This window comes from Girardinichthys multiradiatus, chromosome 2 (genome assembly GCF_021462225.1).
Source record: "Girardinichthys multiradiatus isolate DD_20200921_A chromosome 2, DD_fGirMul_XY1, whole genome shotgun sequence".
NCBI classification, from domain to species: Eukaryota; Metazoa; Chordata; class Actinopteri; order Cyprinodontiformes; family Goodeidae; genus Girardinichthys; species Girardinichthys multiradiatus.
The window spans coordinates 50347035-50365077 of NC_061795.1; the positions used below are offsets into that span (position 1 = coordinate 50347035).

The 18043-nt window shown below is 40.3% G+C and overlaps 1 protein-coding gene across 1 annotated transcript in view; it reads right to left on the reverse strand.

Annotated features, from left to right (window-relative positions):
• Positions 1–18043, reverse strand: part of cdh13 (cadherin 13, H-cadherin (heart)) — a 614670-nt gene that overhangs the window by 296322 nt on the left and 300305 nt on the right. Inside the window, exon 7 of the mRNA XM_047353799.1 lies at positions 9197–9341. Within this exon, the coding sequence (XP_047209755.1) occupies positions 9197–9341 (145 nt within the window). The remainder of the gene's footprint in view (positions 1–9196; positions 9342–18043) is intronic.

The window sequence follows — 18043 nt, forward strand, 5'->3', positions numbered from 1 at the left end:
GCAGCCATGCGGTGGAAAATATGAGCCAATTATTGTAAACGAGGAAAACTCTCTCGGTGAATAAAACAGTTTACAGATCATATAAAATGTGTCCAGATCAGGACTACATGGTTTCCCCAGCACTTGTATGTCTCTTCACCAACCTTCATTTATATAAAAAGCAGATTCCGCCTCCTCGTCTCTTCCCCGATAGTGCGCGGTCCGGGATGTTTTCACTCAGCCATGTCTCGGTGAAGCAGAGAACCGGTGATCCGCAGAGGTCTGAGTTTTTACCGGTGAGGAGAAGCAGCTCGTCCATCTTGTTGCTTAGAGAGCAGACATTTGCCAGATGAATTGAAGGCAGTGGTGTGGGAAGTCCCTTGCGGAGCTTTACCAGCGCACCAGCACGCTTTCCCCTCTGATGCTTTCGGCGCAGTATCCCATGGAGTGCTGCGGCTCCGCTCGCAAGAAGCTCAGTGAAGCTCAGTAAAATCAACTGCAAGTTTGGATGCAGCACAAGCACAGGCCACAGCAGAGGCTGCCCATACAAAAGCGGAGTTTGCCAAACAACAAATTGATTTTGAAGTTGAAAAAGCAAGGATTGAATCAAGGCTAAATGCTCTCAAGCAGGAAGGTGAGGCTGAAGCAGCCCTTGCTGCTAGTAATGGCATTGATGGACTGAATCTCAAAGCTAGCGAGGAGTTTGGGTTACTCACAAAGTGGCTTGACAGAGTGTCTCTTCAGCATGCTTTGAGGATCAAAGCAGTTTATGTCAACAATCCAGAGACAGGCCTTTGGTGACTATGGCAGCAGCCAGACAAGACTTACGGTTCATCAGAAGTCATAGAAGAGAGCCTGTTCAAACGTTTGGAAAATTTCCCCAAAATTTCCCATAGAGACATCATATGCTGCAGGAGTTTGCTGACCTTCTTCTGGAAACACAAGCAGCAAAAGATGAAGGCCATCTGCCAGGTTTCAGGTTCCTCGATATGTCGAGAGGAATAAATCCCATAGTAGAGAAGCTCTCAAATGCTAAGAGCAGAATGCCGATCATCACAAACAAAATGCAGATTGACACACAGGGGGGAAATACTGATGCACCACCTCTTGAACCTGATAAACAATGTCCCATTCACAAGAAGCCACATCCACTTGTAAAATGCAGAGGTTTCCGAATGAAGACACTGGACGAGAGTAAGGGTTTACTGAAGCAGTACTCAATCTGCTACAAATGCTGCCTCTCAACAGAGCATAGGGCAAAGGAATGTAAAGCAGTGATTAATTGTTCAGAGTGCAACAGTAACAGCCACATCACCGCACTGCATGCTGGCCTACCCTCTTGGTCAGTAAAAGAGCAAAGAGCATCCATTGTCCTTGAGAAGAGAGGTTAGAAGTTTTATCATTCCGCCGCATAGGACTATGCGGCCGAATGATAACCCCAAATGCCTGATGAGTTGAAAAGGAGACGCCGTGGATGCAGAGCAGGAGCTAAGAGAAGAGAGAGAAGGAGGAAGTTCAAACCATCTCTTCCGTCAATTATGATGGGCAATGTGAGATCGTTGGGAAACAAGTTGGATGAACTCCAAGCCCTACAAAGGACCCAGCCAGAGTACTGGACATGCAGTATCATGTGTTTTACTGAGACATGGCTGCAGGATCATATCCCCGACTGCAGCGTCTCTCTGCCGGGCTTTTTAATCATACGAGTAGACAGAGATTTAAAGAGGAGCGGCAAATGTAAAGGAGGTGGATTGGCAGTACTTGTGAACAACAGATGGTGTAATCCAGGACATGTAACTGTGAAGTGTCATCTCTGCAGTCCAGATATTGAACTGCTGGCAGTAGGTTTTCATCCATATTATTTACCCAGAGTTCACCAGGGTTATTTTGACAACAGTTTACATTCCACCTTCCGCTGTTGCCAACACTGCATGTGATGTCATCAGCTCAGTTGTTGCTAAGCTACAGACACAAAACCCCAATGCTTTTGTGGCAATTTCTGGTGGTTTTAACCATGCTTCACTCTCTGCTACACTTCCAAAGTTTCAACAGTTTGTCAGCTGCTCTACCAGAGAAAACAAAACATTGGATTTGTTTTATGCAAATGTCAAGGACTCATACATCTCTACAGCAAGACCTCCTCTAGGCAAATCAGATCACAGTCTTGTTTTTCTCTGCTCGAAATATAAGCCCCTTGTTCAGAGGCAACCTGTAATAAAGAGGACTGTGAGAAAATGGTCACAGGAAGCTGAAGAAGCTCTGCAAGGTTGCTTTGAGGCTATAGACTGGGACGCACTGTGCCATCCACATGGAGAGGACATCAATGCCATGACTGAGTGTGTAACCGACTATATAAACTTCTGTGTGGATAACATTATCCCCACCAGAACCGTGAGATGCTTCCCCAATAACAAACCTTGGATCACCAGTGACCTGAAGGACCTGCTTAACAAGAAAAAAAGAGCCTTCAGAGAGGGAGACAGAGAATTATTGAGGAGTTTACAGAAGCAACTTAAGGTCACGATAAGAGACAGCAAGGAGGTGTACAAAAATGAAGCTGGAGAGCAAGCTCCAGCAAAACAATATCAGAGATTTGTGGACAGGAATGAAGAAGATCACGGTTTTCAGGCAGAGGGATGATCGGACCGCTGGAGGTCTGGATAGAGCCAATGAACTGAACACATTCTTCAATAGGTTCAGTTCAGAAACAAGTTTCGCATCCTCCTCTCCTGCTCACAGCCAAACAGACATTCCACCTTCCTTTGACCCACAGGACCCACAGCTGTCCAGTAAAACCTCACATTTTTTATCTTCCACCTCAGCCCTAGACCCTTCTGCTTCTACATGTTTGCCTTCAACCATGTCAGAAGATGCTGATGCTTCATTTGCTTCCCCCTTTCACCTGTGTCTCAAGAAGTCAAGTGAAGATGCAACTGGAGAGACTGAATCGGAATAAGGCTGCAGGTCCAGATAATGTCAGCCCTAGAGTCCTGAAGGCCTGTGCAGAGCAGCTCTGTGGGATTCTGCAGCAACTCTTCAACCTTAGCCTGGTCTAGAAGAAGGTTCCGGTGTTGTGGAAGACCTCCTGTCTTGTTCCGGTACCAAAGAAAACTCACCCATCAGTCCTCAATGACTATAGACCTGTTGCCCTGACATTTCACATCAAGAAGGTCCTAGAGAGACTCCTGTTGGCCCACCTGAGTAAGCAAACAATAAACCATCAGGACCCCCTTCAGTTTGCTTATCGCTGTGGAGTTGGAGTTGAAGATGCCATCATACACCTGCTTCAACCAAACCACTGTCATCTGGACAAAGCCAGCAGCACTGTGAGGATCATGTTCTTTGATTTCTCCAGTGCATTTAATACAATCCAACCTGATTTGCTTTGTCAGAAACTCCAGAAGACTCAGGTGGAAGCCTCAACAATCTCCTGGATCAAAGACTACCTGACAAACAGACCACAGTTTGTGAGACTGAAGGGTTGTGAGTCTAACCAGGTAGTCAGCAGCACAGGAGCACCACAGGGGACTGTACTCTCACCATTCCTTTTCACTCTGTACACCTCAGACTTCCAGTACAAGACAGACTCCTGTCATCTGCAGAAATATTCGGATGATTCTGCAGTCGTGGGGTGGATCAGAGATGGACAAGAAGCTGAGTACAGGAAGGTGGTGGACCGCTTTGTGGCATGGTGTGGAAACAATCATCTCATTTTGAACGTGACTAAAACAAAGGAGATTATTTTAGATTTTAAGAGAAACAGGAATAAGTCAAAAACTATTTCTATCATGGGAGAAGAAGTGGAGGTGGTGGAGGAGTATAAATACCTCGGTGTTCACCTGGACAACAGACTAGAGTGGAGATGCAACTGTGAAGCCACCTACAAGAAGGGACAGAGCAGACTGTACTTCTTGAGGAAGCTTAGGTCCTTTGGTGTTTGCAGCAAGATGCTGCATATCTTCTATAAGTCTGTTGTGGAAAGTGTGATCTCTTCTGCCATCATCTGCTGGGGAAGCAGCATCAGAACCAGGGACTTAAAAAAGCTCAACAAGCTTATAAAAAAAGCTGGTTCTGTTTTGGGGACTCCTCTAGAACCTCTGGAGATCATTGTGGAAAGACGGATTCTTCATAAAATGAAGAACATTATGGAGAACCCTGAGCATCATCTTCATTTGACTGTCCTACAACAACAGAGTGTCTTCACTCAGAGGCTTCTTCAGATCTGCTGTAAGACGGAGCGCCACAGGAGATCCTTCCTGCCTACAGCCATCAGCATCTACAACGACTCTTTGAAGAAACCTTCATAATATGAGCTATAACAACATTTAATTTCCCTTTGGGATTAATAAAGTATTTTTGAATTGAATTGAATTGAATCAGCACACAGCTGGTATGGGAGTGCTGGGGAAGAGCGTCGTGTTTATATAACATCCAGGAGACATTTTGTCGATAGCAGTTAGCAGAAGTTGCCAAGGTCACATTGGGGCGCCAGATTTAGAAAAACAATAAATGTTGTGGTTCAGGCAGTTGTGAATTTCCAACAACCTTAAGAGTTTTACTGGTATGTCTCAATTGCGAATCCAAATAGCCAAATTTCTGGTATTTTCTGCAGATCTTTAGTGTACAACTTCTCCAAGATTATATCCTTTAACCTCTGAGTCCAACCGCTGCCAGGCTGCAATTCTGTTCAAGAATCGTGTCCAGCTTGCGATTCTGCTCTCTTAACATTTCAGTCTGAGTGTTGATCGCTCTACAGACTCCATCTAACATCGCAGGCAGCTTTGGAACGCTTTGAACAGCCGCCCATGTTTTGCAAATCACTTGATAAGCCAAGAAACCACCAACTCCAAAAAGCAGAAATCCTGTTATCAAATGTCCAAATATGTACACATCTTCTACGTCCTCGACTGACATCGTAGTCAGGCACACAATCTTCCACTGCTGCCAAGAATCCATTGTGTTTCCAGCGAAGAACGTCCCACCTGGACAAGAGGATTTCCTTTACCCTGTCTTCTCGTTGAAATAAATTATACCCATTACGTTGAGAGACCAGCTGATCAAATCCATAATTTACAAGTTTGGAAAATATGCAAAGTGAGGCAGAAGCAGGGATCAGCAGGGAGAGAAAACACATGTGTCTTCCACCAAGAACAAGAGAAAAAGCCAGAGTGTTCGGTGGCGCCATTAAAGAGCTATACAAGTGCAGGCCATTTACCATGAAACAGATTATGGTCACTGTTTATGTGTCTATTTTTAGCACATCTGAATGTCAGGTGCAATGTGGCACAACATTACAAACACATCTGTGATACATATCTATCCGGCAATGCCAAATCAAATCAAAGGCTGATATGAAGCAAGTCACAATTAGAAGCCATGCCACATCTCCAATCAAAAAACTCCTTTTAACGCTGCCTGTTCTTGCGTCTGGCAAACAACATCACGTTGTAGCGCAACACTATCGTCTGGATTGCACTGGGGGAGTGCTTCTATATAGCCCAGAAAAGGTGGCTCATATTAAAGTTCCCTGCTGCATGTCTCACAACATATTCACAATGAAAATGGTGGAAAAGACAGATTAAACAGGGTGGCTGCAGACATGGGCCAAACCAATTCAAAGCTATTAATCACGAGCAACTTGAGGAATGCATTTTATTTAAATTCTTAAATAAAAAGAAAAACACCACGACTGAAACAAACAAACAAAACTGAACATTAACAGCCACCAGGGAACATAATACCATATTGGAGTCTGTTAAGGACATTGAAGGAAACAAACTGAAAAATTTTTGTTTTTTATTTTCTTCAATGACCCCTCCAATCTACCTTCTGGGATTCTACAAACACTGACCTGTCTGCCTGTCTGTCATGCGGGTCAGAGAAGTGTAGGGCTGCAGCTGTTGGCCGTGCGATCCACACTGCATGGTGGCAAAGTGGAGTAGGAGGAGCGAGGGGCAAGGCGGGACCTTGTGTGTGCCATCGGCCAGTGGAGGGCCAGAACACTCAAATAAATGCCAATCAAATATGGGTACATTTTATTTTTAAATATTGATGATTGAAGAAGAAAATTGGGGTGAAGCCAGAGGTTGCGCTAGACTTTTTCATTTTGACTGACAGGGTCATAAAAATCCTGCCATAAACCATATTTACCCTTCACTTTTTTTTGTAAAATGACAATAATTAAACAATCAGTAGAATTCATTTTCATTTATTTTAATTAATATTCAGTCAAAACAAGCTGAACAGAGAATCCACATCAACCAGATGAATACATGTAACTTTTTCTCTGCAGTGACAAAAAACACTGACTGTGGTCCCAGTAACTAGATATAAACAATTCACCTAAAATATGAACAGATCACCTGCTGTGGCCTGAATGCACAGTCTCACATCTTCCTCCTGGCCCACATTGACCTGAATAGCACAGCCGCACATGTTTGTTCTTCATCCACCACTGGATCAGTCTCTGTTTATTCACCTCTGTTATCAACACCATCGTCGTTTTTGGGTTTTTTGTAGATATTTCGGAGTGAAACCAACAAATTCATGCATCAAGTGAGAAGACAGCTAATTAATATGCTGCCTCACCACCAAGAGGTCAGGGTGTAGACTGCAATCTGTCAAAATAACAGATGTCCCTTAGATTTTTCTGTCACCGTTTCAAAAATAAAAAATATTTGGCTAATGCGACCCTTGGCTCCAGCAGAGAGGGCCCTTTTCTCATCCAGGGCAAAAGAGCAGGTGCTTGAGCACCACTATGGCATCGGTGTACGTGCCTGTAGCAAAGGCAAAATCCTCATTTAATGAGGGCGGTCTACACCATTGTTGCACCTGTTTTAGTAACAAGCCCACTAATAGCATATTAAATTGTTTTAACAAACACAATTTAGCGTTTCTTATTTGGAATCCTAGTAGATCAGGCCCTCTGAAGGCTGACATAATTAACATCCAACACTTAAACCTAACTTAAACAGATGGAAAGCAGCTTGGAATATCAGGAAAATATCACTATTATGGGATACTATTGTTTGAAAGAACATGATGTATTTTGACCTGAAAAGGTTTAGTGTTACTATATAATATCATCTAGTTGGCCATTTGAAGTGGGCAGGGCAGCAGAAAGCTCTTGTCATGTCCTGAAAAGTTTAATAGTAGGTTCACGCAACAACATTCAAGCATTGGAATAAAGAAGTTACTCTAAACACATTTTTAAATCATCATCGCATGCTGTATGTCCTGTCTTGAAGTCCATTTTTTACCTCCTGGGTATTTTTGCCTGATTTGTGTTACTGATGCAGTCATACTAAAAGCTTTAAGCTGACCTGCATTTTGTTTATGTGCAGTTCTTCTCCACATGTTTACTGATCCCTTTTATCTGTGGAGCTCTGCTGGTCCTTAAAGTTTTTATATGTTGTTTTTTGTGGTAATGATGTTAGAGTAAACACAACGGGAAGCATTGTGCAACAATAGTGCATTGGTTTGTATTTAATCCTTTTATTTTATAGTACTGCAAGCAGTAGAAGGATCTTATGCACAACACACATCATATGAGCAATGAAGTAAAACCCCAAAGGGCACTTTTAAGTGAATAAGATAATTGTTTTCTAAGTGAACAATAGGTGCACACAGTGAAAAGCAATTGATTTCTACTAATTTATTCCTTAACACCATGCAGTGTAGTTATGACAGTTGGAAGCACAGTATGAGCAAGAAGAATACTTTTCAGCAGATGGGAAGACAAATCACCACTGTCTCTCCTCTGAAGGCAACACGGTTTGTCTTCAAAGGTTTGAGTCGATCAGGGAAAAAAAATCTCCAAAGAGACCAATTTTCATGTCAAGTCAAATGAAACATAAAGACTTAAGAATGAACAGGATTTCATTCAGCAGCCAAATGTACACTGGTTCTGCACTCCAGGTTGTATGAGCAAAAGACCCCCACACAGCTTACATGACAAACACGGTAACCATAGCATGGTGGATGAATCTCCAAATCACAGCTGCATGCACAGTAAGAATTGAATTGAACATTGAAACACCTGAATGTATTGAGGCTAAAGGATGTTTGAAAAGGTGATTTAAATTCCAGGAAGTCAGCTAAACAAATACGATCCACTTAGATCACTCCTCAAATTACTGCAGCAAAGGATCCACATCCAAAATCCATGAAGAACACAAGCAAACATCTCCTTGATCAGACCCACATGCTCTGAGCTCCTTATTATAGCCAATTATACTGAGTGATTTGTAGCTTTTCACCAAGTTTTTCATCAAGTATTTTAGTTGATTTTGAGCTACACACTAATAGGTTTTCTATCCCGATTCAAAGAGAAAAAACTGAACTGGTTTAAATATCAACAAATCTGGTGAAGCAGAGTCAGAATATTTAACATCAGGAACAAAATGTCTCATTTTACAGATAATATAATTGATCTCGAATCCAACAAAAAACGAACCAAACTTTACAGATTATGTTTACAAATATATGTTATTTCAGTCTGAAGATGACATACTGAAAGCTCCTGTCATGGTCCTGACTTGTTTGGGTTTTGTGTTGTGTTGTGTGTATTTTCACCATTTCTTAGCTATTTATTTTGTTCTTTATGTCTTGCTTTTATAACTTTATTTCTCTGTGTTTCATCACCTCAAGCTTGCTAAGCAGGAGGGAGTTCTGCTAAATCAGTGACTCAATCAGCTGAGATTCTAACTGGCCTAAAAAACCTCAGGTTGACTGAATTGTGTTTAAACTGAATCAAATTGGTCACTAGTATAGGCTCAGAGTGTTTCTATTGCAACATAGTGAAAGCTGTGTTTTTTCTACTTTTTAAAGAAAATGATATATTTGTTTCACTGAAAATTGCTGTTTATGAAAACAAGAAAATTATTGTTTGAATAAAATATAATCACAAGCTCTGCAAAAATCTAAGATGCAACGATAAATATTTAAGTATGAAGCAAGTCAAACCCTCAGGATATGTTCAACTAAGGTTAAATCTTAAACACGTCTGAACAAGTTTCTTTGCTTTTAAACATTAAATAATAATTTATTCGATTCAGACTTTTGCGGGATGGATCTACTGCAGTGAGGATATAAAGGAAAACATCATCCTTCCTCCAGACCAGAGGACATCTCAAAGTACATCAGGTATGGCTGTCCAGCTAAATCCAATAAATGCTCAATTCTCCTTAGAGAGCCTAAATACAACCATTTCTCCTACCTGTAGGGGATCCCTCGAGCACCTCTCCTGTGTAACGTGATTCTTTGAAGATGGGCCGGTTGTCATTTTGGTCAATGACAGTGATCACAAGTATGGCAGGTCCCTCAATGACATTCCCAGCAAAGTCTGTGGTAGAAACCTCCAGCTGTGTGGATGAAAAAATAAATGGATTTTATTTTTAAAGTAAAAAAAAAAACGTTTTACTGTAATATCTTTCATTTGCAGCGATCTCTGAACAACTGGAAATAAACTGATGTGCCTCGGTGCATCCCCCCCAAAAAGACTTGCCACCGGCTCTCTAATAAATACAGTTTAAAAGTTTAAAAATAGCATGACAATCAATTAACAGCGGCTTCCTGTGTCAATGACAGGGATGGCTGCTTGATGGAGGGTAAATGCTGACGGGAACATCAAACACAGCTGCATTTGTTCTGTCTTTGGTGCCAGAGGTTGTCGGATGCTACAAATAAAAAACTGATTTTTCTGATGTATTAGAAATCTCTGTACACAAAGAATTAGGCTGCATGTTTTTGGGTAGTATTTACTATTTGTCAGAAAAAGTCTAACATTAAAAGAAATATTCAGGAGAGGTGTGAAGACAGAGCATCTTAGGAGCTTCAAATGGCTCCTGAGAAATCTCTGGCTTCCTGGAGTCTGTTTGAAGCCTCTCAGCTTTTTAGAAACCCCCCATCTTGTCTACTAGAAATGAATCTTCAAAAATAAAAGGATTCTCCATTATGGCAGCAGAGAAATAAAATCTAAGCTAGAGGAGAAACAAAGGCATCTGGAAGGAAACAATCTTCTCCAGCAGGAGCTATTTGGTGCTACTGAGACCTGTTTTATGTATTTATTAATAAACTGATGTGTGAGCCTTCCTTACTTCCTTCCAGCCATAATTTGCAACATAAAACTAAACTTAATTCAATTTATTAATATTGTGCCAATTCACAATACCTCAAAGACAAAGAGATCCAAATCGTACCTCATTATACAGAACCCAAATTTAATTGAAATCAAGCCAAATTATTTGAGTAAATCCAATCATATACTCTGATGCAGATCAAATTACATGCAGTCAATTTCATCAAACTATAATGCAAACTGTTGAATTCAGTTGATGATGAAATGCTAAATGGTAGAAGGTTCTGTAAGAAAGCCCAGCTGATTGGACCGAGTCACTGAATTAACTTGCAGTAACCTCTCATCCTGAGCAAGCTAGCAAGCACAATGAAAAACACAATCTTCATCCCAGGTTTTATAACCATAAGGCTTCATAAAAGGAACGTATTATAAAATTAAAATGAGCATGTAGTTTCCTGCCTCCCTCACCTTGTCAACTCTTCTACTGTTGGCCTTCATCACAAATTAATGCATTCAGTTTCCCCATCCATGTTGTATTTCTAGTCAGTCTCCTGCTTCACCTCTGGGACCACGCCAGCTTAGCAGAGCTAGAGGAAACATGCACAACACCCCTTCAACAAACAAGCAGCTATTAACCCAGAGCGAGAAAATCTTGTCCTGTTTAGTAAGCAAACCCATTTTCTCTGTTTCATTTGAATCTTGATTTTTTTTCCTCCTGAACAGCAGAAATAGCAATGAAAGCCAGTCTAAGTGATATAAGTTAATATAAACAGTTAAATCTATGAAGTCAAAATTAAGCATAATAACAATTTAAACAATCCTGTGCATTCTCAGTCAGATAAATCATCTTTTCCTTGGACAAATGAACCACACATTTTACACTGAGTTTGGTTCGTTGTGACTTTTAACATGCAGTACACATGTTGTTTCTCCAAGCACATCAAATGTGGGGAATTTTGCTCCATGTTGGGTAGGTGGCCTCATAAAGGGCATCCATGGTCTGGAACTGATATTTGTTTCTGTAAACCTCCCATCCATCCTCAAAGGTTTTCAGTGGAGTTTAGATCAGGAAAACATACAGAATGATTCCAAAATGGGACATTATTCTCCTGGAACAACTCTATTATGAGGGCTGTGTGAACCGCAGTGTTATTTTGCTGAATGACAGATTATTTTTCTTTTCTCCCACAGATGCTGTTTTAAGGCTGCAGTCAGCATCAGCAAGGCTACGTTGGACTCAGGATCTGCCTGTGTCTTCATGGACAGCCTGTCTGATCCTCCAGTCAAGCTAAAGAAAATATAGTGTTTTGTTTGCCTGTATCATCACAGGTCATAAAAGTGAGAATAGGCTTTAGACAAAGACAGAAAATCATATTTTTGTGCTGACTTTTACTTTTTAAGGCTAATGGTCTTTAATTTGTGATCAGTTGACAAACAGCCTGTTTGGGTTTAAATGTAATAATTTAAGGGCTGAAGTCCTGCATTTTCAATACACATGAAACAAATGGATCATTGATTACCACCACTGCAGAATTTGATAACATGCTGATGAGGTCATTCAATCAGCTCTTTTGGACCAGGGACACATGTAAAACATGCAGGACTCTGTCCCTCAGGAGATGGAATTTGACAGTACTTTAGTAGAGGCCGCAGGGTTTCAAACTAAAATCCTCAAGCTGCAGGAACACCTTAACTTTCTGAACATGAACAGTTCTCACCGTTCTCCAACATCCCAAATATAGCTTATGAATCTGGGTCTGTAATGTATAGTATTTGCTGGCAAAAATGTAAAAGGTTGAACTGAACTAAACAGCTGTGAGTGCCTAAACTGCAAACTGAACCGAGCCAAACCCATAGCAGAGTATAGCTGCATATTCCACATAGAGCAGGACATACAGCGTAGGGTTCATTTGAACTGTCCGACAAACAGCAAAGTGTGTCAAATGTGCCACATAAAGCCCTAAAAAATCCATAGTGTTAAATTAATTGAGTCACTTTGAGATGATTGCCATCATTTTATGAAGGTTTTCTTAGCAGTGTTATCAAAGCTAATGTCCCTGAAACGTTACTTTAAGTTTTACGAGCTAACGGTAAGTGCAACACATTTAAACACAGCGAGTCATTACAGGCTACAGATGGGAATAATAACAACCTGCATCCCAAAGTGCACTTCACAGGTTTTCTTGCAAGCTTTTCAGCTTTTTGCTGACAGTTACCAAAAAGTGTTAACAGATTGTCTAAATCCGATCTGCAGATATGGCTGCATTAATGAAATCAGCAGTTTTTGCTGATAAGCATGCACCATGTAATCATTTCATGAGCTTCCATCTACAGCTAAAGAGGTCTCTCCATTCCCATTCCTTCATTATTGTCTATGCAAAGCTTCATTAGACTGTTTGTCTTCTATGCCTAGCATCACATTAAGTGTTTCTTTTTCCTATCATCAGTATGCAACACCTTATGAGCCCTTCTCTATCACTGAGGTCATCCTTCTTCTCTCGCTTCATCTCAATCCCCTGACTTTGTCTTTGTTTTACCTCACTGTTACCATGGTGAATTAACCATATATTTTAATGGCTAAGATGACACACAGTCAGATGAACAAAGAGTATTAGGTGTAGGAAGCCTATTACTTTGATATATCATCTCATCTTTCTTCACTTGTTCCACCGTGAGAATATACCTACGGAGGCTCTTAATGACAGCGGCGATTTTCCATTCGGTCTACTTCCAGCAGAAACGCTGACTCCTAACCACTGATGTTCTGAGCCCACTCACAGTGAGACTCACTATGACTTAATTACCCAGTTTGGTGTCTGCATGGAAAAAGTTGTTCTATGCATCAGTACATCTTTAACCATGCAGATACAAAACTGGATAATAACAAGCTGAGTTCACTAATACAGATTTTTACACATAGATTTAGTTTTTTTTACAAAACAATTTGATGAAGACCTCAGCTGAACCAAGCATCACTTCTACATTGATGACAGTTAAAGCGGTTGGTGGTTCAGTTTCTCTGGATGACTGACATCCTTTACATAATGAGTTTTGAATTTATTCTTCCTGGATGAAGGCAGCAGCTCCCGAGGTGAAGGACACAAGGTTTGAAAACAATTTTGTTCCAGCAGCCATCACTGAAATGTTACATCCTGACCAAACTGTAATAACCCACTTCTACACCCAGTTTTATGTAGTTATACTTTTTGTTATTATTTATTTGTTACCTGTGGTGTCTATATTAAAATGTGTAACCCTAACCCTAACCTGGTAAAGTTTACCCAATAAAGTGGCCAGTGAGTGCATGGTCATAATGTTATGGCTAACTAGTGTACAGTGGATTTGGTTCAAAGTATTTTAAAATATGAACAGAATATAGCTCAAACAGTAACTATTTGGATTACACTAGATCATTATGTGAAATAAGACTTTGACTGTGCCATAAATAGAAAATATGTGTGAATAGTACATATGTTCTTGTACTCGTCGTCTTCCGCTTATCCGGGACCGGGTCGCGGGGGCAGCAGACTCAGCAGAGACGCCCAGATGTCCCTCTCTCCAGACACCTCCTCCCTCCAGTTCCTCCGGGTGGAGCCCAAGGCGTTCCCAGGCCAGCCGAGAGACATAGTCCCTCCAGCGTGTCCTGGGTCGTCCCCTGGGCCTCCTCCCGGTGGGACGTGCCTGGAACACCTCCCGAGGAAGGCGTCCAGGAGGCATCCGGTATAGATGCCCGAGCCACCTCAACTGGCTCCTCTCGATGTGGAGGAGCAGCGGCTCTACTCCGAGCCCCTTCCAGTTGGCCGAGCTCCTCACCCTATCTCTAAGGGAGTGCCCGGCCACCCTACGGAGGAAGCTCATTTCAGCCGCTTGTATCCGTGATCTCGTTCTTTCGGTCATGACCCAAAGTTCATAATCATAGGTGAGGGTAGGAACGTAGACCGACCGGTAAATTGAGAGCTTCGCTTTTCGGCTCAGCTCTCTCTTCACCACAACGGACCGGCACAGCGCCCCCATTACTGTGGCAGCCGCACCGATCCATCTGTCGATTTCCCGCTCCATTCTTCCCTCACTCGTGAACAAGACCCAGAGATACTTGAACTCCTCCACTTGAGGCAGGAACTCCCCTCCAACCTGAAGAGCACAAGGGTTTGCTTGCTTGTTTGAATAAATAGTTTTACATTAAATCTTTCTTAGATCACGTCATTAACAAATGTCCATGTAAGTTAATTTAGATATAACACATATAAAATCAATAGAAGACAATGCATGATATTCATGATAAAATAACTTTTGGGTATATTTGAAAAAATAAGACTCCATGTTTTCATCTCTGGAAATGACCTCATAAGTCTGTCAGACCATGTGTAAACACACACCATCAGCAGCAGCAGGACATTGCTAATGTGAAAGACCAGCTGAGGTGAAATTAAATTAAGAATTACTTGTTATAGATTTCATACATGTTTGGATAAATAACTTGCTCAGAGTTACAGAAATTACTGTACAATAGTTTTGAACCACTCCTGAATTCCTGACATTTTTTTCAGACTTTCCTGTAATATTTTCCATGGTTTTGATGAATAAATTTCACATAATCCAACTCATAACCTTTTCATTGTCAGTTCACTACTCTTCCCTGACTGCAGTTATTCCGAAAACACTGGGCCACAATTTTGACAAAAGCTTCTTGTGAATCAAGGAGCTAAAATAGAATTTTATATATGTTGATTTTTAGATTCTTTGGCATTTTTGTAGATTCATTTAAAAATTGGAACAGTTGGTTGAATTGTATGTTGCAGTACCAGTAGCAAATGATCCAATTTAAAATTGCTTCTTTGCTAAATTATCTATATGTGGACACAACACTACTTGATCCTTGCGTTTAGGAGCTGTTTTATGGAAAAGCTATTTACAGATAAATGTTAAGTGGCTTAAAATAACGCTGCCTCAATTTAACCCATTCATTTAGGTCAGCTGACTAAAATATAAAGGTTTATCACTCCTAATTAAACCCAAATCACTGAATGACCTCCTGCTGGTGAATATTATTTATTAGAGTCATATAACTACATGATATGACTACCCACTTCATTCAAACCCAAAGAAGGTATTTTTATACATGAGCTAATGGTAATTTTGTATTGTGAATTATTTTATTGTTGAGCACACTTGCATGGAAAGTATCTTTAGTTATGTCTGGTTCAAAGCATCTCTTCTCATTGTGCAAATAATGTTTTATGTACAGGGTCCCTGACAAATAAATAATAAACTAAACTACATTTCCTTATAGCAGATAGTTAGTAGATAATAGGGATCACTGTAAATTGTCAGATGTTAAAGCAGAAATGAAATGTTCAACTAGAACTGTAAGAATGTCCCCAGTCAGAATGAAACGTCCAGTCAGGTTCTAAACACCTGAAATTGCAGGGGTATAAAATGGCAAAGGGATGAAATACCCTGCACCCTCAAACAAATAAAAAATTTTTCTGAAATTGAATGAAATAAATGATTTAATCTAAACAGCTGACACTTATTAACAACCTCTTCAACTACCTAACAACTACTTCATTCTGTAAGTTTAACTGACTTGGTTTTAAACTCTGATTAAAAAGTTTTCCTTTATTTTTCTGAGCACTGCATTTTTGCACAGTTCCATATTTGACTGCACTCTTGTCATCGTTTTCTGGATCTAGATGGCAAGAAAAACGAGCCACTAGATTCCGAGAGATCACAACCATCCTGACACAAGTCGGAAGGGAGAAGCTAAGTGGGGCAATGTATTCCTCACATGGCTCATCAACTGCCTGTTGGTAAAATGAGGAAGCTATATTACCTTTATTATGGCTCATAGAAAATTCTTTCTGAAGGCGAAAATTAGCAGCTACTGTGTGTGTGTAAGATGAGATGGTGATTTAATTTGTAGGGGAAATGACACTTTCTTTGGTTTTTCCTGCAAACGTCTCTTACAGCCAACAGACTACACTATGGTTGTAGTTTCACTACTTTTGTTGAGTGCTAAAATTATCATCATGATCAGACAATTCTGTCTGTTCAAGAGGTTTTTACTCACTTCAATTAACAGTCTAAATATTTCCCAGTATTGCAGCTTGTCAGTATAACGCTTCTAATGAAAACAGCTCTTGTTTTGAGTCTAATCGAAGTCTTTATCTTGCTGTGTATGTTGCTGCATTTAAAACATGCGTCCAAATGTGAACAAATCACATTTTCTTAATCTTTATAGTCAACTGTGGCTTTTGTATGTATTGGGTTGAAGGATGTAGGAAATGTAGAGTGTGCAACTGCATGAGGAGAGAGGAAGTTACTTCCTGAAGTTACTTGTCTTTTCTCCATAGTTGCTCATCTCAGGCTAAAAGGTTAACATTCTTTACCAAGTCCACAAGAATTCCTAAATGATTAAACAGGTTCTGCTGAATTAATCAGAAGATAAAGCCAGGTCCCCTGGCATGTTTGCCACTCTAAGCGTTCGTCATGCCGAGATAAGAAAGTCTTCCTCATCACAAACAGAGCAACTGCATAGTGTCTTATTTCACAATTAACATTATAATTGGGTTACGGCTGCAACATTTTAGCTGCACTGATGTCCATATCTGGTTTCCAGTCATTTAATAGATATTACAGTCAGTGTTCTGATGAGGCTCATTTGTCACATTAAAATAACGTTTTGATATATATAAATAACAACTTATAATAATAACTTTGAAAATAACCTTAAGCAAGCAGCCCACATTTCTGTGGGAATCTTTTTTATAGGTCTGATGTAATATTCTAATCTAATCTTAAAGTCGTGTTTTCATTGGTTGAAGACAGAAAATCATCACAATTAACAGAAATTTAGGGTTGAAACATCAGTGTGGGGGGAATTAATCTGTATAATGTGTTTCACTCAGTGATGGAGTTACTGGAATAAATGAACTTTTTTATAATATTATAATTAATTAAATATGACTGTCCAACAAGCAGGCATTAAGCTGACCTATCTAGAGATCATCTTATATTCGCTACAGCATCAGACACACTTGAGACAAAATTTTTAGCAACCCCAAATGAAAACATCAGAGTTTTAAAATTATTTCTTAAGTGCTCTGAACCAAAGCAAAAAATACTAAAAATAATTAAAAGCAGGTTTCTCAAAAATCCTTGGTTAATTCAAATTAATACAAACTTATTAACTCTTTACAGGCACCATTTTTCTTCTCTTTTTTGTCTCAAAAAAATAACCTAAAGGTCCCTGAAAGAACTCAGGTAGAAAACCACAAAGGAGTATATGATGGAGGTGTGATCTGAAACCGATGTAGCTGGGGCAGTTTCTTCAAAGTCTTAAACAAAGGGCAGGAAAAGGACCCGTGACAAAGAAAAAGGATGAAAAGAACCAAGTCATGCATATGGAAGGACCTTTGCTGCCTTCATCTACCAGAGTCTCATTTCACATTCACATCTCCTCCTGAGCTATACCAGTTGCCCTCCCTCCATTTGGTGCAGAAGTGAATTGAGAGGGGCTCTACCTTCCTGACGATTTCTTTAGATTCCAACAAAACTGCTTTGCAGTAGCTTTAAGGTGCAAAGTACCCAACACCCCAACTCTTTGGTGGCTCAGCCTTTATCAGAAGTCTGTGCTAGAGGCAATGAGACCTGGGTCCTGACCTAACACACTTCAGCCAGTCTTCAGCAGTGAGAGATCTCCATTCTTTAAACCCTCCTCAGGAGGCAACAAACTGCATTTAACACTTTCACTTAGTAAATCGACCAGAAGAGTGAAATAGATTTAAAATGAAATAAACTCACAGAGATAGTTTAACTACAGTTAATGCAGAAATATTTCACTTTAATAATTTGTCTTCCAGCCAATAACAACAAAGTTGAGGTCTGAAGTGTTTCCATTATAAATTAGATTCTGACATAAAAAGGTGATAAAATTCCTAAAATCTCAGTATTTAATACAACCCAAATGTAGAGAGAGCCAAAGGT